This window comes from Thamnophis sirtalis, unplaced genomic scaffold, assembly GCF_051295495.1.
Source record: "Thamnophis sirtalis isolate CommonGarterSnake01/CBP01778 unplaced genomic scaffold, rThaSir2_p1.2 scaffold_6, whole genome shotgun sequence".
In the NCBI taxonomy this organism is placed as follows: domain Eukaryota; kingdom Metazoa; phylum Chordata; class Lepidosauria; order Squamata; family Natricidae; genus Thamnophis; species Thamnophis sirtalis.
The window spans coordinates 44,698,911-44,724,044 of NW_028261386.1; the positions used below are offsets into that span (position 1 = coordinate 44,698,911).

The window sequence follows — 25,134 nt, forward strand, 5'->3', positions numbered from 1 at the left end:
TGATGCCTGACTATTGAGCAAAGACAAAGGTAAGAAATGGCAGGGAAAGTTGCCTGAATCATGAATACCAACAACTAGAGGAAAACAAGTAAAAGAAAAATGAGTTGTTTTTAAGAATATAGAACCCACAGGTAAAGTAGGACTACTTAAGCCCTACTAGAAAAACTTCTAATAGAGGCAAATGAAGATAAAAGATGGAAGTACTATACAGTAGTCCTCGACTTATGACCACAATTGAGCCCAACATTTCTGTTGTTAAGAGAGACATTTGTTAAGTGAGCTTTGCCCCATTTTATGACCTTTCTTGCTTCAGTTAAGTTAATAGTAATCCGGTTAAGTGAATATGGCTTCCCTTTGCTTGTCAGAAGGTTGCAAAAGGTGATCACATGACCTTGGGATCCAGCAATGGTCATAAATATAAACTAGTTGCCAAGCATCTGAATTTTGATCACATGATCATGAAGGTGCTGCAAAGCTGTGAAAAAACGGTCATAAGTGACTTCAATGGTGGTGTAACTTTGGTCACTAAATGAACTGTTGTAAGTCGAAAGACCACCTGTACTAAAATTTCTGCACAGGGGACTAGATTTGCAGAAACATTTGTAGAGATAATGCAAATATAGCATCTGATTCCGCTTAAAAATGAGTTATGAGAATCAGTAGGGATCTCAGGCCCGAAGGCTGCTGTCTACACTATTTGCTTCCATGATTGGAACTATATAGATCAACTGTCCAGTGCAGGGATGGTGTCACTGTCCATTCCTAACAACAGGTGGCAATGTAATCATCACTGAGAACCTTAAAGGAGAGGGAGTTCCCCACTGTTCTAGGGCAGTCCCTTCCTCTGCCTGGGAACTTTTAGTGTCAGGAGATTCCCCTCAATATTCATCTCTTATCAGAGGTCTTCAAACTTGGCAACTTTAAGACTTGTGGACTTCAACCCCCAGAATTCTGGTAGTTGAAGTCCAGAAGTCTTAAAGTTGCCAGGTTTGGGGATCCCTGAGCTATATTGACCCACACATTTCAACTGACTCTCAGTTCTTTCTTTTGATCCTTTTCTGCTTCCAGAGGAAAACCCATCCGCTCTCTTCTGCACCCTAAAAGCCTTTATAATAACTTCCTCTTAAAATTTTAACTTTTGCCAGCTAAACATGCCACGCCGTGCAGTCAAGATTTGCTTAAGGAAACCTCGCGCTACCTACCCTGCCTGGGTAACCTTAACGGAGTCGCGCACGTACAGTACTTGGCCGCCCCCAGAACCGAAGGCTGAACCTCGCGCATGCTTACCTTGGGAGTCCCTGAAGTAACTCCCCGTTGATACTTCTGAGAAACGATGCCACCGATTGGCTGAGCCGAAGCTTCGCTTGCTGCCTTTTTTATTTTTGTAAATCTCCCAAGCTTCGTGGGGAGGAGGCGCATATTCGCCAGTCCGCCCTTTCCGACGCCTCCGGTCGAGCGGGTGTGGGAAAGAAAACGCCAAGTGCCAGGAGGCGCGCGTCCCTCCAGCTCAGTTTGCTAAGCTGGGTCTCTTTCCTCTCCTCTCCTCCCCGACCTTAGTCTAAATCTCCTCGCCTTCCTTTCCCGGGTTTATCTTCCACGCGCGCCTTCCACACGTGCTTTGAAGGCTGCCGGGAGACCCAACGCGCTTTGTACCGCTGGAGGCTCGGCAGCCGCTGCGGAAGCGAATGCGGGAGGCGGCGCGGACGCTTAGAGACGCGCCGCAGGTAGGCGACCGGAGCGCGTTTTAAGCGTGAGTTTTAGCACTAACCGAGCCAGTTGCGGCTCCCTTAAACTTCGAGGCTCTTTCCCTTGTTTGGTGTTTTAGTTTTGAGCTAGTGAATTCACAAGGAGGCGCGCTTAACGTGTGTAACTAGATGGGGGGAGAGGCATGGCCAATTCTGCAGTTGTGTAGGCTGATAAGTTTTAAATCTTTTTTTTTTTTTAAAGCTTCATAGGAAGAAAAAATCCATCTGGTTCAGTTTCAAGTTGGGAGAAAGGCGCTGGAAATAAAATGGAGGTTGACTGAAAAGAAAGTTTATTGATGAGCAGAACCCACAGCGAGCAGTTTGGGGACAGCTGAGGAATTAGCTTGAGGGGTGCAAGGATTTGTATATAGTTTCTGAAATGCTACAGGGATTGTGCAATGTATGGAGCCTGGGGTCTTTTGCTAGTCTAATGGTGGTGGGTTAACCCTTTGTTGTTGTTAGTTGCGAAGTCGTGCCCGATTGACCCCGTGGGCAACTTTCTCCCTGGCCTTCCTGTCCTCTGCCATCCTCTGGAGTCCATTTAAGCTGACGCCTACTGCTTCAGTGACTCCATACAGCCACCTCATTCTCTGTGGTCCCTTTTTTCTTTTGTCCTTAATCTTTCCCTACAAGGCTCTTCTCCAGTGAGTCCTTCCTCCTCATTAGGTGACCAAGTTTCATTTTCGGGTTTTGGTCACCAAGATGTGGAGACTCTAGAAAGAGTGCAGAGAAGAGCAACAAAGATTATTATGGGACTGCAGACTAAAACATATGAAGAAAGGTTGCAGGAATTGGGTATGTCTCGTTTAATAGAAAGAAGGACTAGGGGAGACATGATAGCAGTGTTCCAATATCTCAGGGGTTGCCACAAAGAAGGGGGAGTCTATTTTCCAAGGCACCTGAGGGTAGAACAAGAAGCAATGGTTGGAAACTAATCAAGGAGAGAAGCAACTTAGAACTGAGGAGAAATTTCCTGACAGAACAATTAATCAGCGGAACAGCTTGTCTCCAGAAGTTGTGAATGCCCCAACACTGGAAGTCTTTAAGAAGATGTTGGATAGCCATCTGGCCATCTAAAGAGCAGTCAGGATTGATCTCCTCTGGGATTGACCAGTTTGATCGCCTTGCAGTCCAAGGGACTCGCAGGAATTTGTCCTTAGAATCTGGCTGGGGGAAGGATGTAAATTTTAATTCATCGCTTAGAGGTGAAGGTGTTTTGTTTGCAGGCTGGCCCAGGATTTCTTAATGGGCATCTGCTGTCGGCTATTAAGAAAGACTGGGGACTGCTTTCTACCTCTAAGAGCATGTTTCTCCATTTCTGCTTTGGGAAATATAATATTCTGCCTCTTTTAATATCCCCCAAAATATTTCATTCTTCTAGATGGGGGGGGGGGCTTCCCACAGCTTCAGCATTGGAGGTTTTTAAGAAAAGACTGGGCAGCTGCCTGTCTGAATGGTATAGGGTCTCACGCGTCAGCAGTGGAGTTGGACTAGAAGACCTCCAAGGTCCCTTCCAGCTCTGTTTTGATTAAATCAAGATTTTTGCTCATTTTTGCATTCCCAGAAGCATCCTGCGATGCTTTGTTAGTTTGGCAGCACAATCACCTCAGCAATCTAACTGACTAAATCTTACTGAAGTCAGCAGCCTTAAAGGTTTCAAGATATAAATCAGACTGGTTGGACTTGGGTGTGCTGAGTTCAAAGGAAAAGCATATTCTTTCAAATACGGCTGTGAAGTATATAGTAGATCCAAACTCTTGAATTTTAAAACCAGTAGGTGTAAAAAACTTCTGAAGGTTCAAAAAGCATGGTAAGGAATTAGGAAGATCCTTTTCAAAAAAATAGGGATAGACATAACTTATGAGTAAACAGAAAATGTACAGTACGTGATTGTAGTTATAGTCTTCAGAACCTGCATAGAGCTTTAAAATACTACTTCTGGAACCAATTTGTGACATACTTACACAAGATTCTTTGTGGGTTCTAGAAATAATGTTCCAAACAATGTAAACTATGGGATAAATCAAGAATTCCTCTACTATACAAGATCATTTAATGGAACAAGAGTTGATATATGAGTTTGTTTATTTGTTTGTTTGTTTGCTATTCTGGAGATAAAATGTACAGTCATGCTCCTTGAAACTACTGGGAGACTGCAAAAAACTCATAAGCTACATTAGATTTTTACATTTGTAATACCATTATGTGAGACAACCAAGCATAAGTTGGCCATAGTAGGGTAAGAGGGATGGAAAATTGTTTCGATAGATTAATAAATTTTGTACTAGACCTTTTCTTCATAAGGATGAGCTAAATTTATGTGGTACATGAGTTTTTCAGGGGCTTGCCCTATCTCAGAATATATGCACTACCAAGACAAAAAACTGAATTTGATTTAATTTAAATTAATGTAATTAAATTTAATTGCTCTTCAGAGGTTGAGGTGATTTTGTTTTTACTTTTGAATCAGTGTTGACTCATGGCAACTTCTTAAACTAGTTTCTGCAGTTTTCTTGGCAAGATTTTCACAAGTGGCTTTACATTACCTGGTTTCTAGGGTTGAAAGAGTGACTGGTGCAAGGTTAATTACTGGATTTTGTGACTCAGATGGGCCAAGAACTCACTCTGATTTCTAGCCTGATGTCTTTCTTAATCACTACATCAACCTGGCTCTCTTCAAGAGGATTACTTACAGTTAGTGCAGTAAATTGACTGCTTGCATGAAAGCTGCTGCATTAGTGTAAAAAATAAGGTATCAATACAAAAATAATGTTAGGTATCCTGGACACAATATTGCAGATCCTGTTATGGTTCCAAATTGTCCTCGGTAATCTACATTTCTTTTTTTTCTCTTTTAGATAAATAGTAGTTGGTTTTTAAATTATAGATTTGATACTATACTAAAGTAAAATAGAATAATATTTTTTAAAGTTAGAAAAGGGAATGGAGAATAGCAATAAATTAGTCATGAGGAAGATAGTTATATATGTTTACATCTGTGGGTATTTATACAATTTATAACCACTATTTATACAATTTTCTGTACTGCATTATATGATATATTTTTGTACATTTGAAAATAATATTTTAATGTTAAATCTTGGATTAGTTATTAACTATTTCTGTAAGTCAAGTGATTTTGCTATGAGAAATCAATATTAATTACAAGCAGTTTCATTATGATGAAAGACGAATACTGTCTCTTTTGAGATGAATAACCAATTAAAATAAACTCCAAGAAGTTTAGGGGAAAAGGGTTTTTTTGTTTGTTTGCAAAAGCAAAATAACAGATACTAATGCTGTTCTTAAACATTTTTGCAGTTGTCTGAATTAATAAGAGAAAAGGAACGTTGGTGTGCACTCCTAATTCCAAAACAGTGGGGTGCCTTCTGGCTGCTCTGTTAAACAAGAAATAGTCATTTAAATCAATTTATTTTCCCAAAAGTCACTGCTTTACTTTCAAAATGCATTGGGGCTTTGGTGCAACATCAACTAGTGTTGTAATAGTGATGTTTGAATGTTTTTGAATCATTTTCTCCTTTAACATTGCTTTACAAATAAAATAAATCTCAATAGAACATACCCATGTTTTTCCCCAAAATAAGACCCAGTATTATATGTTTTGGGCTCCAAAATAAGCACCAGGACTTATTTTCAGGGGAAATCTTAAAACGATGTTCAGTACAACCAGCGGGGTGTGGCCTGCACATGGGGTGGAGATGTACAGCTTCGAAGCGCAGCAGCGATTAGGCCAACCTCGGAGTGGGGGGAGGGGCGGACAAACTAGTTTGGGCTGTGTTGGGTTGGTGTGGTAAGGGTGCTGAGATGGGGGCAGCGAGGGGGAATTAGCATATTTTTTACCTTTATTTGAATATCACATCACATCAGATATACCGTGTTTCCCCAAAAATACGACCTATCCCAAAAGCAAGTCCTAACCCTATTTTCACGCCTGCAGCTAATATAAGCCTTACCCCCCCCAAAAATAAGGCCTGGTTAAGCCCTGCCCACCTTCTGGATGCAGGAGGCATGGATGTACAAATCAAGCTGGTGTTGGAGGGGGGTGGAGCTGCCCCACATATCCTGTATCCACTTACCTTAGGACCACCACAGCCAGGCCTGCCAGGCCCCAACCCCTCTCGGGTCGCTGACTAACTTTTGTGGGTACTTGTCCCAGTGCTGCCACTTGCAGCAGAAGGCCACATGGCACGTCACACCAGTGCCATGTCAGGACGCTCAAGTCAGGACGTTGCATGATGATTTGCGCCTGTGCCTCCACTTGCAGCAGGATGCTATGTGGCTCATTGGGCTAATATTGCTGCTCACAGCAGGATACCGCATGGCAAGTTGCGCCGGTGCTGCCACTTGCAGCATGACTCTGTGAGGCTCATTGCACTGGTGCCACCACTGGTGTGTAGAACAGCATACCAAACAACACTGCTTCCTGCTGTGAGTGGCAGCACTGGCACAACGAGCCACGAGGTGTCTGGCTGCAAGCAGCCACAAGTGGCCGCAAAACCTGCGCAGTGGTGCAACAGGTGTCAGGGCATGGGAGGCCTGTCTGCGGTGGTCCTAAGGTAAGACATCCTCTGAAAATAAGATCTGGTGCTTATTTGGGGGGCCAAAAGAAAATAAGACCGGGTCTTATTTTCGGGAAAACACAGTAGTCCACTGTTTTTGTGCTTCCTGCATAGAACATAAATAGGGGAAAAAATTAAAGATACAACAGCCCATGTGACAATGACATACTTTCCATGTGTCCAGATTTATTTCATCCAGTTCATTTTAATTTATTGGGGATTTTCTATGGTGGCACAGTGATTAGAATACAGTATTGTAAGCTAACTCTGCCCACTGCCGAGAATTCGATTTTCACCAGATCAAGATTGATTCAGATTCCATGTGAGGTTGGTAAAATGAGGACTCAGATTATTGGGGGCAATATGCTGACTCTGTAAACCACTTAGAGAGGGTTGTAAATCATTATGAAGTGGTATGTAAGTCTTACTGCTATTGCTATTTTTGCCACTATGCCCAAATTTTATGAAAAATCATTTTTCATAAAATGCTCTACTGGGTATTTCATAAAATGCTATACTGGGTATGAAATTGACTAGGATAACTTACTTGTATTTTATTTCAATTTTATTCCAATTCAGATAAACTCCCCTGCTTCTTTTCACCCCAGATCGTGATTTGTATGTCTAGAAATCTTCATTACCCAGAGGAGGGGAAATGTTTTCATAATTTTATTTTGTTAAAAAGGTTTTTGTGCAACTAAATGATGAGGTCCCCGTGCCATCACCCTCTGTGTCCTCTGTAGAGAGAGGTTTTATTCTGTTTGTTTGCTAAGTGGAGAAAGGCAGTTATATGCATCATCCAATTGTATAAGTTTTCCCCCTATCAGTTGTGTAGTTGTGGGGAAGCAACAAGCATCTACAGTATATCCTGAGGTGTGATTGGGAAGACAGAAGAACTGATCTGCGAAAAGCCATGGCTGACTTCTCTTAAGATTCAGGCTCTTCATTTCTGCTATAGATATTAAAATAGTTATTTGCTAGAATGCTCAACAAAATAATAAATAAAATAGAACAGGTATTGTTGATTAAATTAGATGTACCACATAATTGAATTTATCTAAAGAGAAGACAACCCAACTTAGTCCCTCCAAGTGAGGTGTAGCCACCTTACCATCATCAGCCCTAAGGATGGCAATTTCAGCTGAAACTAATCTTGGAAATTTCCCCCTTCCTAATAACTGTTTACATAGGTTTCACTCATGGGTAAAATATATCCTTTAGAAGCCATTCCTCTAAAAAGACAAACCCAAGAGAAAAAAAGTTAAACTAATGGTTTGTGATATTCAAAATTTATTTTTTTTAAAAAATACCTATAACTAATCCGCATCTGTGTGTAACAGCTATTCTCTCATTCATATACTCTCATATGTAAACAATTAAATGGATCTCTTATTTTGACAGAGATTTTTCGCATTGCAACTGGCTATGTGCTTATATGATCATGCAAAAGAGGTTGGTAATTTGTTGTCTTTCTACCTTATTATCATCTCATAAAAAGCCTTAATTCAGATTAATATTTTCTGAGTGATAAATGTGTTCATAGCAAACATTGACATTTCTTGGGTGCGTTCATCCCCTTTGAGTCTTCATGTTCCACTTTTGGAATGAAAGGTATGAAAACAACTATTTTCACATTCACATTCTCAGCAATATGTGTTTTCATCTTTTCATCTACTATTCAAGTTGATAGGCATGTTCCATACAATGTGGTAATCCTATCTTTACAGTACTTTATTTATTTATTTATTTATTTATTTATTTATTTATAGTACTTTATATTTTTACTACTATCAACTATTAGCATAAAACATATTACAATTCTGAGTACAGCTGAATGATTCTTTGAATACTTTTAGATTGGCTTCTTAATAAATATGAACATAATTGGAAATTAAGTTTTAATGCTGTTTGTTTTCCTTGTTAGCAAAGAAGTGTAATCCAATGATGCTTTTTACTAAGAATTTTTATTCCTCAAAAAGAAATAAAAAATCAGATACAAAATCTGAGATTACATATATTAAAAAAATATAGTGACATATTATATAACTAATAATCTAAACTGCTTTGAAAATTTTAGTAAATGCCACCTTACTATAATTAGGTGCTTTTTTCAAGAACTGAGTGTCTTTTATTTACATACATTCAAAATAATAAAAATGCAAGAAAATGTTTTAGATCTATTTCAGGGAGTTTTGAATTATTGGAGTTATATTTGTTTATGTAATATGAACATCATCACAGACTTGTAAAACCTAATAAGAAAGAATATTAATTGTTATCAATATTTAGGATTGTAGCTGCATTATACTTGAATATGTTAACAACTAGATAAAACTGGGAACTGGGTATGTCTAGTTTTATGAAAAGAAGGACTAGGGGAGACATGATAGCAGTGTTCCAATATCTCAGGGGTTGCTACAAAGAAGAGGGAGTCAAACTACTCTCCAAGGCACCTGAGGGTAGAAAAAGAAGCAATGGGTGGAAACTAATCAAGGAGAGAAGCAACTTAGAACTGAGGAGAAATTTCCTGACAGTTAGAACAATTAATCAGTGGAACAGCTTGCCTCCAGAAGTTGTGAGTGCCCCAAGACTGGAAGATTTTGGATAGCCATTTGTCTGAAGTGGTGTAGGGTTTCCTGCCTAAGCAGGGGGTTGGACTATAAGACCTCCAAGGTCCCTTCCAACTCTATTATTCTATTCTATTTGCAGAAAAGCATGTTAGTTTGTTATAAAAAACTAAGTAAAATGCTTCACAAAATGCACTTTATCTTAAAAGGTGTTTTAAATTGAGGCATGGCCAGTGTTAACATACATAGTGAACCAAATAGTGATATGCCACTTCAATATATTATTATGTTTCCATGAAAATAAGACCTATCCTGAAAATAAGCCCTAACATTTTACATGCTTGCCGAATATAAGTCCTACCCAAAAAATAAGTCGTAGTTTAATCCCCACCCACTCCATCCCACTATCTGGTTGCTCAAGGCTACAACAGGGCAGGAGGCCATGGGGTGCCAGTGGCGCTGCCACAAGATTGGCCAAGGCAGGTGAGGGTGGAGCTGCCCCATGTGTCCTGGAGCCACACACCCCAGGGCCCCTGCTGCCAGACCAGTCCCCTCTCAGCGACCTACCCCTGCCTCTTCCCTTTCACTCCCCTCCTGAGCTGGACTGCCAGGAGGATGGGGGGAGGAGCCTCGGTCCCCTTACCTGTTCCTGAGTCAGGGTGGAATGACAATGAAAGACCTCCACTGCCACTGTGCATCAACTGCAACCACTGCTGGAGGGGCTTTCTTCAGTTCCCCCTCCCCCATATTACCTGGTCACTGCCGCTGCCTCCACCTGCCATGCCGCCTCGCGCCACCTCCTCCCAGTTTGTCACCTGCATTGATGGTTTCAATGGTGGCAGCTCTGGAGGCTGCTGATAGGAAGTGGTGGGGAGCAGGGCGAGGGGAATCTTTCTCCACATATACATACCATACAACTCTCACCAGCCTACCCGCCTCATGCGGCACCCACTCTGCATTGTCCCCCCGGTGTCTAAGCTCTGGTAAAACTACGCTGCCTGGAGCTGGGCAAGAAAGGCCAGGCTTGCCTTCCCCGATGGTTCTGCAAAGAGGTTTTGCATGGAGGAGAAGATCGCTTCCTGCAGAGTTGCCTTGGCACCTAATTCAGACAGCAAACAGAAGAGTTTTTCTCTTTTTCTCCAAGGCCTTTGAAATCCCCTCTCCCTTCACTTTTCTGCCTTAAAATCCAGAGCAGACATGTTTTCCTCCTGATCAACTGAAGATAGCTACCAGTATGATTTTTGTGAGAAGCTGGACGTCTGTGTGAGTCCAGCCTACTTGTCACAGGCTGGCCCTGGCTGAAGTGGATCCACGCTTTCACCTCTGACTACAAGTGAGTGTAGTTTGTTCACTCTGACTAATGTGAAAGAATTGAGTGGAGTAATTTACTTAACAGAGGTCAGGCAAAAGTATTGGGTAGATGAATGCAGAACAGTTTTCTAGTTATTGTGCCTTTTATAACACACACACACACACACACACACCTCCATTCATCTTTTGATTACAGGTGGTCTTTAGCAATAACTTAAGACTTATATCCATTTCATAATCCTTTACAAACCTCTCTGAGCGGTTTACAGAGTCAGCTTATTACCCCCAACAATCTGGGTCCTCATTTTACTGACCTCAGAAGGCTGAAAGGCTGAGTCAACCTTGAGCCGGTCAGGATCGAACTCTTAGCAGTGGGCAGAGTTAGCCTGCAATATTGTATTCTAATCATTGTGCCACCACGGCTCCTTGACTTAGGACCTCATTTGGAACTAGAATTTCCATTACTAACAAGATGGTTGTTAAGTGAGTTATGCGTAATTGTACAATCTTTTCTGTCATGATGTAATCACTACAGTTATTACGGTGAATCAGGAAGTTGTTAAGTGTATCCAGCTTCCCATATTGTCTTGTCAGAAACTGGCTGGGAAGGTTGCAGATAGAAATCAAATGACCTTAGGACACTTCTAACCATCACATATACATGCTAGTTGCCAAGTGCCCAAATTTTGAACACTTGACTGTGGAGATGCTGCAGTGATCATAAGTACGTGGACCAGTCCCTTTTTTTATTGCCATTGTAACTTTGAACATTTGTTAAATATCAGTAGTACAATACCATTTGGCATAGCTCAGTGTTTCTTGATCTTGGCAAGTTTAAGACGGGTGGACTTCAATTCCCAAAGTGCCCCAGTCAGCTATGGCTGGATTCTGGGAGTTAAAGTCCACCCATCTTAAACTTCCCAAGGTCAAGAAACACTGACCATATTTCATAGAAATGGATTTGCAACCAAAACAATCTGAATACTATAGGGAAACATCTGAAGCTGGGGAAATGCTTTAATTGACCTGATGTGAGCCATGAATGGTGATACAGTTAGTAACAGCATGGAACATTTTAATAAGAAGGTACCAAATAGAGTTTAAAAACAAAAGAAATACAGTATATATTCTGTAGGAGTTTTAAACGTCACGAGCTACAATGGGTTACAGGCAGGAAACACAAATGTAGAAAAGTTGCTTCCTGTCTCATAAACGTAAATTTAGTTTCTGACAAATGCAAGCTGATGGAAATATGCATTATGTTTTTAAAAGTATCACAGCTCTGTGTGGTTTTTAAACTTAATTTCCTCCTTACAGTTACTCTTATATTTGAATCAAATTGTAAAAAGCAGTTTTATGAATCTTAATTTTGGAATGAAGAACTTCTTTATATTAATTGCAACAATTAAAAAATGGAATGATACATTAATTCAGACCATACAGTTTCTTGATATACTGTATGAAATCAAAAGAAGAATTTAGATGTATTTATTGGGTGTGTGTTATATCTATTTATGATGATTTTTGTGCAATTAAAACTGCTCCCACTGATGATGGAATCAAAATGAATGTACAGTAAATAATTTTCAGCTTCAAGAATGTGGGAGTCTGCACGTGTATTTCTCAACCTCAGCAACTTTGAAATGTGTGCACTTGAACTCTCAGGATTCCCCAGACAGCAGTGGGTAACTGGAGCTGATTAAGTGGATAAGGTCAGACTCTAGACATGTGTCCAGTTACGGTAATCAGATCTATTTATCAATTCTAGTTTTAGATAAATGTTTGTTTTCTGTCATATGGACAAACTTAACCTTCATCTCATTAATTCATAGTATTTTCAGATCCAGATTATATATAATTGAGGGTACTATCATTTTTTTTGTGTTTACATTTTCCAGAGGACAGTCATGATTCGCTCTCACAGTGAAAATAATGAGAAGTTTTGCCATGTTTTCAAGAGAAATGCATTTATTATGTCCTACATTTTTGTAGATGGTCCATTTTCGTGTGATGCCACTTAGATGCCTGAAGCATCATCCTTGGAAATTTAAGGAAGATACATTTAACTATTGCTGGGGAAGAGAGTGGAAGGAAATACCAAAGGAGAGATGGGAAACATCAACAATTTATTGTAAAAAATAGTCTATAGCAGGGATGGCGAACCTTTTCGGCACTGAATGCCCAAACTGGAATGCATATGCACGCTGGAGCCCCAGAAACTTGAAGACCAGCTGGCCTGTGCGCATGCGTGTGTTGGCCAGCTGGTCTTCTGGTTTACTGGTTCTCTGGAATGTGTGAAGATCAGCTGGTTGGCGCGCATGCGCGTGCCAGAAACCAGAAGACCAGGTGGTGATGGCGCACGTGCCCATAGAGAGGGCTCTGCATGCGACCTCTGGCACGCGTGCCATAGGTTCGCCATCACGACTCTATAGTAATCTTTAAAATGAATGCACAGCATGCTGGCTGCAAAATATTAGAAGTCGCCAGTCCACACATTTTAAAGGTGCAGAGTTTGAAAAGCATTGCTATGGATGAAACAGACTTAGGCCATCACTAACGATAACAAGGTCCTTATCATTTAGCTTTACTGAGAATTCCTGTCAACCTTCCTCCCTGCTCAGGGTGATGTAATTTAGCTGTCAAAATAAAAGGTACATTAATAGAAGCAACAATTTTCTTATGGTATGGGGCTTATATTTGGGGTTCTCAGAAAGTGGGTTGTAACATAATGATGATGATAATGAAGAGAATGAAGATGAAGATGATGATATACAGTGCATACAATGTGAAATCACAGCTGCCAGTTCTTTACCTAGTGTTGGCTTTCAAAAGCATCAAGTTCTTCCCAGTAACCTAAGATGATATCATAATGTATTATATGTGTGGATTCATGCAGTTTGACCTTTTGTAATTGACAGATGGAAATTTTGTCAATACCCAGTGTTGTTCTAAACGATTTGGTGTGGCAGCCAGTGTGTCAAAAACCACTGGTACCACCACAGCTAATTTATGCCATAATCCACAAACTTCAATTTTCAGATCTTGATACGTTGATACTTCGTAATCTTCTTCCTATTCTTTGTCTTCTATTCTATTGTTGCCTGGCATTATAACCGTTTACACTCAGTGTTTTGATTTGTAGACAAATTGCTGGCATTTTGTAACATTTTAATTTCCTTACCAAATTAAGGTAAGGATCTGGATAATTTTTTTAGTACTGAAACAAAAAGAGAGGGAGAAGTAACATTAATACTCAAGTATTACATTTCTCTTTTATTCATAGTTAAAGCCCATGGCCTCTGAAGATCTTGCAGGCCAGTTGCCAAATCTATATGTCAGACAGAACTCCTCAAATGCAGTATCTCTAGAATTTGATCCTGATGTCAACTATCAGTTTGTGGAAATCTTAGATGAACGATACAAATGTACACGCTGTCACCTAGTCCTCCATAATCCTCATCAAACAGGATGTGGACATAGATTTTGCCAGAATTGCATTGATTCTTTGAGGTATGAAAGGCTTCTTTTTCTTACAATATTTGTGCAAATTCATGCTGTCACTGTTTCCTTCATAACAATTATACAGTTTGTAATTTTATAGAATATGGAATGGTAACCCATGAAAGGATGCTTATTTAATTTTGCTTTTCTGGGGGTGTTATATAATTCCAGCAGTCTTATGTACGTAAGTGCTCCCTAAAATAAATGAATTTCAGATATATTTAATGCTAGCTGGTTACTATTCATAGTAATTTTTCCCAGTAATGTACAGCTAGCATTGTACCAAAATAGGTAAAATGTGGGCAGATTTTATATCTTGGCTGGGTAATGCTGTGAGAAATGGCCCATATATTCTGAACATAAGATCATAAACAGCTATATTTTCCCATGAACTTTTGTTTATTCCAACACTTGAAATCATATGTGACTTTAAGAGCACAAAAGCATTACAATGATAGAATCAAGTGTGGCTTGGTGTCATATCGTTACCCCCAAAAAAATTTTTTTTTAAGCCTCCTATCTGATAGTTAAAAGTCTCATTTTGATTCACTAGGTTTTCATTAGAAGATTGCTGTTTTCGTTTTCTGAAATATCCAGAAGTTTCTGGTTATATCTTATGAATGAAGTGGACATGTAGGTGATAGCTGTTATCATAAAGTAACATTAGCTAATTAGGGTGTTACTAATGAACGGGTGGGGGGAAAGCTGTGTAGAATCATGTCTGGAAATACTGGCCTCACTTGCATCTTTTCTTTCCTCTTTTTGTTGAATAAAACAGCTCATACGCTTCCTGTATCTTTGAACTTCCCACAGTAGTTTTTTGAAACTAGAGAAACCTCTCATTTCGTAAGGATAGCTCTCTCTATGGATATAGATTTATGCAGACATAGATATAGATAGAGCTACTCTCATGAAATATATATTGCAAACTAACAATGCAAAATAAATGTTATAAATTTTACTATTTTTATGAACCAATAGCATAAAAATTATAAATACAAAATATAAATACAAAAGTTTCAAGTCTATAACCAAAGAAAATTTGTTTCTGTCCTTACAGAGATTTAAATGCAGTACCTACATGTCCTATAGACAATGAAATAATAAAACTTCAAGAGGTAAGAAAAATTGTTTATATGACTTTCTTATATTCATATTCATATAATCAGTATCACGCTTTGTGTTGCAATCTGTTTATTCAGGTTTTTTTAGTGTACTGCTAAATGGAAATTATAATCAAAGTAAGGTAAATTTAAACCCAAATGCAAAAGAAATATAAAAATTTGAAAATAATCCTTGCTGAATAGCATTTTCAAATATGATATAAAGCTTGTACTGAAACTTATAATTAAGTCTCTAGGTATGAGAAATCTTATCTTAATGATGTAGTTCTTTTCCATTTCTTTCATTCCTCACATAAAGTTGCAGTTGTCAGAGAAGGTATCATCTATATAAAATGCACATAAATAATATATAAAATGTAATAATTAATTTTAGGAAAGTTGCCAGGCTGTGTCTTACAGGCAAAGGGTTGTCACGAATTACTATTATTTTGCTTGTGTGTATATCAAAATCATACTTTTTGTTTTAAATTTAAGGTTTTCAAAGATAATTGCTGCAAAAGAGAAGTACTCAATTTGCAAGTGTTTTGTAAAAATTCACCAGCCTGCACTGCAAAGTTATGTCTCGGACGATACCAGGTTTGTATTCTTGTATTATATGTTAAGCAAATTAAAAATAAATGCTTCTATAAACTGAAAACCGATCTTTCTTCACCTTTTTATCAAATAACTTTTTGAAGAAAATAGGACAGGGGTTTTCAAACTTTTTCAGGATACAGAACTTGTTAAGTTTTAAAAAAACAATCCAGAATTCCTGATCAAGAGGCAGAACTCTAGTGATAGAAAATCAGCTGCATTCAAATGAACTTTTTGTTGTCGTTAATCTTTTATTGAATGTCTTAAAGTTATCACAGAAACTTAAGAGTTCTGTGGAACAGTTTAAAAGATCCTGTATTCTTTTTTAAAACTTACAATACTCCTGACAATTTTTGAGTACTTTGCTTTTTTTAAAAGGTTTTTAAATATCATTTAGACCAAATTGTTTGTAAGACTGAATATCTTCTTCTGTCTCTTTCTAAATATGACAGTATAGGCGTGAGTATTGTTGCTCTCTCATCAATTGTATAGACTTATGTGTAGTTAGGGGCAATCACTTCACTCCATAATCACTCCATGATCATTTTCCTGACTCAATTCTAAATGTATTCAAATATTTTTATGGATAGAGCTAATGGTGTTAGTGGTATTCTTGTAAAAACCCTTTTTATACCTGCTATAATCTCCTTGCACTTCTTTTATGCCTTTGTACTTTTGTTGTTGATGTTCTTGTTAAAATGTTCTATTTTCTGCATGATTTTTTCCTGATTCTAATTCTGTTCACATTCTTTCAAAATTCATGCAATTCCTATCTGTTTTAAATTTATGACAGTGTTTTATATCTGTAGAAAATACGGGATATATATGTAAGCTTTTTCTGCACAGGGAATAAGCTTGCTTAATCTGGTGCTAACAGTTACAGTTTTCTCAGCATATTAAAGAAGTAAAGTGATTAATGAGTGTACGATAAACTCGAGAAGTCTACAGCATTAAGTAGCATCAGTTCTGTACTGAGAACAGCTTCCTCAAAAAATAATTAAAAAGAAGTGGTCCAACCATGCAAAATGCTTTTGTAGCGGACTAGGAAGTGGTTATAGTTTTACTTTGGGCTATTTTAGTCAAAACTTCAAAAGCTTCTATTCTTTGATATTTCAAGCAAACACAACTGTTATCATTCGCAGGATAATAAGACATGAAAAAAGAGGTTTATGTTTGCTTGGAGGGAGAAGGATTTATGTCACAATTTGTAAGTAGAAACCTAGAGGATAAGGCTGCTTTCTCTGTATAGTATAACAATCTGTCTAATGAGAGTACAATGCAATCTACAATGCATTATTCTACTTTCATTTACAGGATCACCTGCAACAGTGTTTGTTTGAAACTGTGCAGTGTACTAATGAAGGCTGTAATGAAAAAAATGTTCTGAAGGATTTAAAAGAACACCTTATTCAGCAATGTAACTTTCGAAAAGAACAGTGCCAGTACTGTAAACACCCTGTGATATCAGTTAATTTAAAGGTTAGATTCAGCTTTAAATTGTGTATTTAAAATTACATTATTTTATTTTTATAATGCTATGAATTATATATGAACACATCCAGAAGATAACATATTGGAGAAAGTTTATAGATTACTGTCTCCCATATGATCTATCACAGTCTTGAAAATAATGAAGGCACTCTGGATTATGCTATCATCTATATCAGGGGTCCTCAAACTTTTTAAACAGGGGGCCAATTCAGACTGTTGGGGGGGGGGCAGACTGACTGGGTGGGCGTGGCTAGGTGGTCATGTGACTGAGTGAGTATGGCTAGGTCATGTGACTAGGTGGGCATGGCCAACAACAGTCCATTGAACAATGCCACAAATTAAACTTTAATTTATTTTGCTCCTGGGGGTGTTTTATTTGCTTTTGTTTTCATGTTGCTCTTTGATTGCCTTTTCTTTTTTTCAGTTGTTTAGGAGTCTAGTGGTCCACTTCAGGAAACTCAGTTTTTCAGCAATTCTTCTCAGCCCCAAGAAGTTTGAGAAATCTCTCTGTCTTTCTCTCTCTCTGTCTCTCTCTCTTCCACGGGCCGTAGTTTGATGACCCAAGAAGTTTGAGAAATCTCTCTGTCTTTCTCTCTCTCTGTCTCTCTCTCTTCCACGGGCTGTAGTTTGATGACCCATGATCTATATATACCACATAATTTTGAAAATGCAAATTAGAAGCATTTTGGACACTAGTTGAAATTCATTGGCTGCTAAAGAGCTACCGACTATGAGATGCTATCATTATTGTATCTGACCTTATGAGAACTGCAAGGAGTAGTTCTTGTTGCCATAACTTTTTCAGAGGTTTCCTGAAATGATTTTGTATTGCTGTTTTTAAGTATCAAATCATTGTCATTTACAGCAGCTTCCGGCTGGGAGAGTAACATTTTTTTGTTTATGCTTGGTTTTTTTCCAATTGGCAAGAGGAATACAAACTCTGCAATTTTATGGAGTTATTTCTAAAAAACTAAAATAACTAGAAACAGATACCAGTTTTCTACTTTATAAGCAATTAGTTTATTGCTAATTGTTTCAACATATTTTCAAATAAGGACCATTTTCTTCTGCTTAAGCACAGCAGAAAATGGAGGAAAATATAAAGCAAGATAAACCAGTAACTATAATGGATCTTCCCTAGTTATTTGGAAAGTAAAGGCCTGGAAGATCAGAAGGGCTTTTAATCATCTATTGCTCTAACCTTGCGATAAAGATAGTGTTAGTACTCAGGGTTGTAGTTTCTTTTATGAGGTGTCTTGAAGGGCTGGCATCAATTTTGCAAATCTGAAATTTCTTCTTCCCTTCCTTGCTGTTATTTTTCAGAGAACTATTGAGTGTCCCTTCTGAGTTACTTCCCACACATTCATTCATTCCTTCAGTGAGCTGAGATATATCTTGTTTAGCCACTGACTTGTTTACTATTGCAGCTCTTCCTCCTCCTCTCCCCAAGTTTATTCTCAGACCATTACAGAAATATGATTATGAAAGATTAGCAGTTTTAAATTGTCTACCTTTAATATATTAATTGTGATATCAATTCTTTTGCCAGCTTATTTTTTATATAGCCCAAATTCCCCACCAAACTAGAGGTGTGTTGTGATTGTGCAGGTGTTTGGGCAGGGTGGCAGAATTTGCATACACTCAATCACCATTATATGCTGACTATATTTGGGAGGAAAGGAAATGGAATATCTAGGAAAAAGATATCGCTAATTAGCTGGTGCATGAATAGAGACTCCCCATTGCTGCATTCTGATATTGTCCATTGAGCAAGTTCAATATCCACATATAGAACTTTTGAAAAAAGTAGTTATTCAACTGTATTCCTTCCAATAATGTCAGTAATCCCGCTAAGGAACTGTCCTTGTAGACTGTGCCTGTAATTGATTCTATTAGGACTTTAAATGAGTGGTGGTAAATAACTATTTATTTACAATCATTTGTATGCTACCTGTTTTCACTAATTGACAAATCTCTTTGTTGGGCTTGTTAACTATCATCATCACCATCTTCCAATTTATTTTCAGACCCATAGGGAAGTAGATTGCCCAGATTATCCCTGGATTTGTCCCTATGGCTGCATGCAGATGATTCTGATGAAAGAGGTACAATATTATTTTTGGCTCATTAAAAGAAGAATTTTAAAATATAATACAATATTTTAATAACAAGCTATGCCTACTTTTGCTAGTTTTTATCTCATATGCAAAGTACTTATTAAATCTTAGTAAAGTAATTCTATATTTCCATAACAGTATCACATAGTATTAAAATTATTATTGAAATTCTAAATGATCATTAGACAATTTCCTTATTCCTAGGAAATTGTCTATTTTTTACCAAAGTTTTTATAGAATGTTGGTAAAAAATATGCTTATTATCCTCCCTTCTCCTAAATATTGAAATATTCCAAAATATTTCATTAATGCTTACTTAATCTGTATTTTTACAGGCAGAAGATCATGTTTTGGTATGTCCTGAAATGGAAATTGATTGTCCATATAAAATGTGTGGCTGTCCTAAAAAGGTATGGCACAATAAGACAGACATAATTAGTATTACAGTAGAAGCAGACTTTCCAAAACACAAAAGGGAACCAATTAATCACTGAATATTTTTCCAGTCCACTTTTAAGTTTGAGCAACAGTGAATATCTTCCCAATATCCTAGTTACTTTAAAACCATGGTAAGAGAATGTACTAATCAGGGTGCTTTCTCAATTACCTTTTACATTTGATATAACTTATTCATGTATTTTTTGTAGATTAAAAGAAGCAAGCTTTTAGAACACGAGGATATCTTCTTGAGAGAACATATGCTACACATTGTAGATAAGAACTCAAAGTTGGAAGATCAGGTAAAGTGCACATTCTTGTAAATTCCCAAAAGTTGTTTTTAAAAATGAAAGCTGTTTGGGGAATAGATGTAGAATGAGGTTTGAAAAATGACTTCATATCTAATGGAGTACCATCAATATGTAAATTTGCTTTAGTGCGTTAGCATGTAACTTTCTCTCTTTATCTTACTTGGGACATTTTTAGTGGTTTCCCATTTTGATACTAATTAGGCCTGAACTATTGAATTTCTGTAGGCTGCTTGCATCATGTTTCCTCAGAAGCATGAAACACAAAAGTGACATTGACATCAGATCATTGCAGGAATTCTTTTGAAACCAAAATTTTCAAGATTCTCCTTTGGCCAAAGGATGGACATAGATACTATTGGCAAGATGAAGTAGAGTCTAATGTGTTTCAGTGAATGAAAAATTTTATTCTTTTTTTTAAAGAACCATCAGGGTTTGAGTTTCTTCTGACATGTCAAATTACCTGAATGATTTTTAGCAATGATTTTGAAAAGTGTAGTGCCATAATAATACATATTCATTTCAATTCCTCTTACAATGCAGAAATTATGACACTAACACAATTTGGTAGATAGGCATTCATGGGATTCTTACTTCTGAATTCCCCTTATTCTCCAGATCTAAGTAGTCAGCCGATTCTATTAGTACATGAAAGTGGGAAGTTATATCATTGCATAGTAATTGAACGGTCTGAGTGTCTTCTGACTCAGCACCCAAATGCAGTCTTTTCCAGGCATTTTATTCCAGAAACATTGCTAGGCAGTTAGCAATATAGGAAACTATTAGATTTAGAAAGGTGTGGCTTAAGTTTGACAAGATGGTGATAATTCTATTCAGAAAAATGTAAAATGGAGGGCACCTAAGTACAAGAATGTCCTGTTTGAGTCAAAAATAGAACACGGGATGTTACGACTGTCCCAGGTAATTTTTTCTAGAAAGATGTGAATTACAGGTAGTCCTCTACTTACAAACTGTAATTGAGTCTGGCAAATACATTTGTTAAGTCATGAAAGTCATAAAGCAGGTCATGAGATGTGATAATTACCTTTTGTGAGGCCCATCATAACTTTGAATATTTGGTAAGCAAACACTCTTAAATTGAAGAATTCCTTGTAGTTGGCTTGTTTGCTACAGCCAACCGATCCAAGGTATGTGTGACTGCTGAGGCAAATGTTTGAATACAGCTCCTAACCAAGATGAGCATAAGTTGGGGAAGTTTACTGTAGGCTGTAGTGTTGCTCTGTGTGTGTGTGTGTGTGTGTGTGTGTGTGTGTGTGTGTGTACACATATGTATGTGAGAAAACTGTTTTTAATTGCTTACATTAACAATTTTAATCTTTCACTTTTCAGATTTCAGATCTTTATAAGAGCCTTAAATATAAAGAGTTAAAAATCTTGCAACTGTCAGATATGATTAAAAATTGTGAGAGAGAATTCAGAGAGTTATCTCAGCTATTTTGCAAAAACAGCAACCTGCTGACAAGCACTCAGGTAAAATAATTCTCCTTTCCTGTTATCTTCCTTACCTCAATGGAAAATCAATGAGAATCTATTTGTGAGATTTCAGTTTTGCTATAGTCGATGCATCCGTTTTTTAAAATTTATTTTGTTTTTATTATTTATTTACATTCTGAAAACATTGAATAATTTTAATATTAGTAATGCTTTATTAATATACTACTTTTATCAAATTTGGTTTTTTTTACAAGACTCAGATGTCCTAGTCATCTCATTAACTGAGATGGTCCTTGATATAAGTCTGAAGCTTATGTCATAAATAAAAAATAGTAATTATGCATCTCATTCCTCTAGGGAATATCACAATTTCAAAAATGAACCAAATACTAGACAAACAACTGCCTGCATCCCCAAGGAACTGCTACAGCAAAAAAAAAAAAAAAAAAAAAAAAAAAGGAAAAAGAAAAAGGCTGGAGGCTCAATTTTCTTATGCCTCTAAAAAGTCTTCCGAAAGAAGTCTTGTTATCATGTCACAGTGCTATTGTAGAGGGCACAACAGTTAGAACAGTTAGAATTTAACACTTCTATCTACTCAACTCATATATATTACATTCATAGATCACTGAGCTATCTGTAAGAGTTCAGGTATCGAAGACTACACTTTCACCATCTTGAATTTTATTATGCAGAATTCTAACACAAATATGATTTCTATTACATTCTCTCCTTGTAGAGGTGTAGATAATTTTGATTTTCAAGTAGTTAACATTTTGAGCAAAGTTCGTGGAAAATGTTGTTGACTAATTTTTTTCTGCCAAAAGAAATTATTTGGAAAAATTCCAAAATGAAGAAATTTTGTTCCTAACAGATCCATTGAAGGTTTAATAAAGATATTAAATAATGCTAGTTGCTGCATTTTCATTTTATTTTAAAATTGTGTTCCTCCTCTTACCCCCCCATCAACAATGCAACTGAAGACTTTGGCCATTCACATTGATAAAAATATCTTCCTGGAAACACAAGTAAGACAGCTGGTACAAAAGACAAATCAGCAGCAAAGCAAACTGGACCCGAGAACACTACTGGACACCATTGATAACCTAAAGCAGAAAGTTGCTCTTCTTGAATCATATGAACAACGTCTAGGTATTATTGGATTTACTTTCTCATAGATCTGGTTGATAACCCCAATTAGAAGTCAAAAGAGAATCATGCAGATAAGAGTTCTCAAAGTTTTGCTTTGGTCAGACAATTCCCAGTTCTTGAAATATTCCTTCAGTTTTTGTTGTCTGGTTGTGTAATATTGATCTGTCTATAGATGAGGGATCCACTTTTGTGCATCTTCTATCAAAGCCAAAATGGGTTGCGCCATCTTTCTTTACAATAATGTGTATATCAATTAAGTATATACTAATTCACTTAAATGCACATGTTTGGGATCAGTCCAACCTAATCAACAGGTTTGTATTGTGAAAAACTGCTAGATATTTTCCTTCAGCTCCTGTAGAAATTTGGGATAGACAACTAATAAAAGAAGACACCCTACTCTGTCCCCACTCAATTTCTATGTAGGATATGTGTTTGTGAGAGGGGTGCCAGTGAGAGAGAGAGACGGGGAGGAGGGAGAGAAAGAGAGAGAATAAATAGGCACAAATAATTATTGTGACTAAGAGCAACACTTCTTTTCTTGGTGTCCTTTGCAACAGGCTAGTAATAATGACATCATTTTTCAGTTCCTAAAGACTCCCTAATGTCCCATGATCATTCTTCCGTGTGGTGGAAACACAAATTGTAACCACTCTGAGTTGTCATGGCTAGTTGATGGCCTACTGACCATTTGCTTTCAACATGTTTTCTCTAGAGTGAAAACACTGTTTTAGTCCATTTGTTATTTGAACCCAATCACTGCATATTCAACCCAGAGTTTACCATTTTCTGGTAAAGCCAGTTATTTATTTTTCTTCATTTTAAACAATTTATATGACCACTCATCTTGCTTCTGTGACTCCGGATGGCTAACACAATATAACTTGTTCAGTAAATAAAATTAAGTAAACTTTGGCTTAGTAAAATCTGATAATGTTGCGTTTCAGTTTACCTTTACTTTTTGTTAAATATGGGATTGTACTCTACAACTTAAGCATTTTTTTTCAGGTACAACCAATTTTAAGTTGCAGAGCAGTCATATCGATATGTAATTAAAAATTACAAGATAACTTACTACCAATCTTAAGAACAAAGGTGGTTTCAATCAATAGAGTAGATTGGGTCTTTAAAAAGCAAATATTTTTTAATAGAGAAAATTGTGTGATAGATTTTTAATAACTAATATAAACAATGAGATATTAATTTGAAACATTTATGTTGAAGCAATGAAAATGCTGATTTCTAAGTCTCTATGTCATTCTCACTTCACCCCACCCTTACCCTCATCCCCCCAAAAGCCAAAAAAGCAAATCCTGAAATGTACCTCTTTTACTCCTCTAATTGTTTTAGAAGACTTGGCTACCCAACAAGATGTTGTCTTCAGAATGCACGGGACACAACTTAACAAAAATGAAGAACGGTTCAAGATTTTGGAAGGAGCAAGTTACAATGGAAAATTGATCTGGAAAATTATGGACTACAAAATTAAGAAGAAAGAAGCTATAGAAGGGCACAGCTTCTCCTTATTTAGTCAACCTTTTTATACCAGCCGCTGTGGATATAGATTATCTGCCAGAGCGTATTTAAATGGAGATGGCACAGGACGGGGAACTCATGTTTCATTGTATTTTGTAGTGATGAGAGGAGAATTTGATGCATTATTATCATGGCCTTTCAAACAAAAGGTTACACTTATGCTTTTGGATCAAAGTGGAAAGAAAAAACATATATGTGAAACTTTTAAAGCTGATCCTAACAGCATCAGCTTCAAAAGGCCAGGAGGAGAAATGAATGTGGCTTCTGGATGTCCTCGGTTTGTTGCACACTCTGTGTTGGAAAATGCAAAAAACACCTACATCAAAGATGATACACTCTTTCTGAAAGTAATGGTAGATTTGACTGATCTTGAGGAATTATGAGAATATCCACTATAAAACATTAGAGTGAACACTTTTATGCTCTCTGGATTCTTTCAAACTGATGAAAGTTGCTCTGTGGTCTACCAAGCTGTTTTTTTGTAGAGTTTTGAAAGACTGTTGTATTTTTTTGTACTTTTAAAATGTCATGTTAATAGTTCTGTGAATTATGAACATCCAGCAAAAGTTGATCTTGTTATTATTATGCTCTGTTACTGTTTCAGTTTAATAACTGAGAAAGCTTTAAATGGTTATGTTATGGCATCGTCAATGTTGACTCTTATGACCACAGATAGATCTTCTCCAGGACAATCTGAGCCAACCTGGTTCTTCATGTCTCAATGATGTGCCACTGCTTCTCAGTGCAACAGCATATCTCCAGTCCATTACATTCTGGTTGACAATTAGATATTTACAAAATAATTTTGAATTAAACCAAATACTAAAAGTCTCTACTATTTACTCTATATTCTTTATTCTCTGCATCATTTGAAGCCAAACTCAATTAACTATGAAGAATGGGACAACATTTTCTGGTACCTTCAGATTTCATTATTTTCAATTGTTCCTTCAAACCAGATCCCTCATAAGAGCCATATTTTTTTCATAGCCCAATGCAAAAGTACAGATTTAATGCATTATTCCAATTTTTAAATGGAACCTATTTGAAACTACTGTCCCAATTTAGATCATTTTTCCTGCAAGAACAATCCATTTTCAGTAACAACCATTAATTTTTAGTGCCTACGAGATACAGAACCGCACTATTTTCTCTAGAATCCATTTATTGTAAATCGGAGATCTCATCCCATGCGTAGTTACGAATTTGAAGATTATTTGCAGAGCTTGTGCTAAAACA

At 37.2% G+C, this 25,134-nt stretch overlaps 1 protein-coding gene across 3 annotated transcripts; it reads left to right on the forward strand.

The window, feature by feature from the left end:
* Window positions 1-1,348: 1,348 nt before the first annotated feature.
* TRAF5 (TNF receptor associated factor 5) lies at window positions 1,349-24,726 on the forward strand. Of its 3 annotated transcripts, none has more exons than XM_087717747.1 (11): window positions 1,349-1,750; window positions 13,487-13,713; window positions 14,765-14,822; window positions 15,303-15,404; window positions 16,716-16,880; window positions 18,920-18,997; window positions 19,345-19,419; window positions 19,657-19,749; window positions 21,106-21,246; window positions 22,191-22,359; window positions 23,710-24,726. In XM_087717747.1, exons 2-11 carry the CDS (start codon window positions 13,496-13,498, stop codon window positions 24,276-24,278), a joined length of 1,668 nt encoding a protein of 555 aa, XP_087573873.1. In that variant the 5' UTR covers window positions 1,349-1,750; window positions 13,487-13,495; the 3' UTR covers window positions 24,279-24,726. The 3 variants fall into 3 exon arrangements, with proteins under 3 accessions (XP_087573873.1, XP_087573872.1, XP_087573874.1); XM_087717746.1 differs by having other exon boundaries at window positions 1,350-1,724; XM_087717748.1 differs by lacking the exon at window positions 1,349-1,750 and adding an exon at window positions 9,699-10,225.
* The last annotated feature ends 408 nt before the right edge of the window (window positions 24,727-25,134 follow it).

Bases quoted from the DNA above. Each gene is read 5' to 3' on its own strand.
- TRAF5 (XM_087717746.1), top strand. From the start codon at position 1,686: ATGCGGGAGGCGGCGCGGACGCTTAGAGACGCGCCGCAG. The intron at 15,405-16,715 runs GTTTGTATTCTT...TTTCATTTACAG, and splicing joins TATGTCTCGGACGATACCAG to GATCACCTGCAACAGTGTTT. The intron at 18,998-19,344 runs GTACAATATTAT...GTATTTTTACAG, and splicing joins AGATGATTCTGATGAAAGAG to GCAGAAGATCATGTTTTGGT.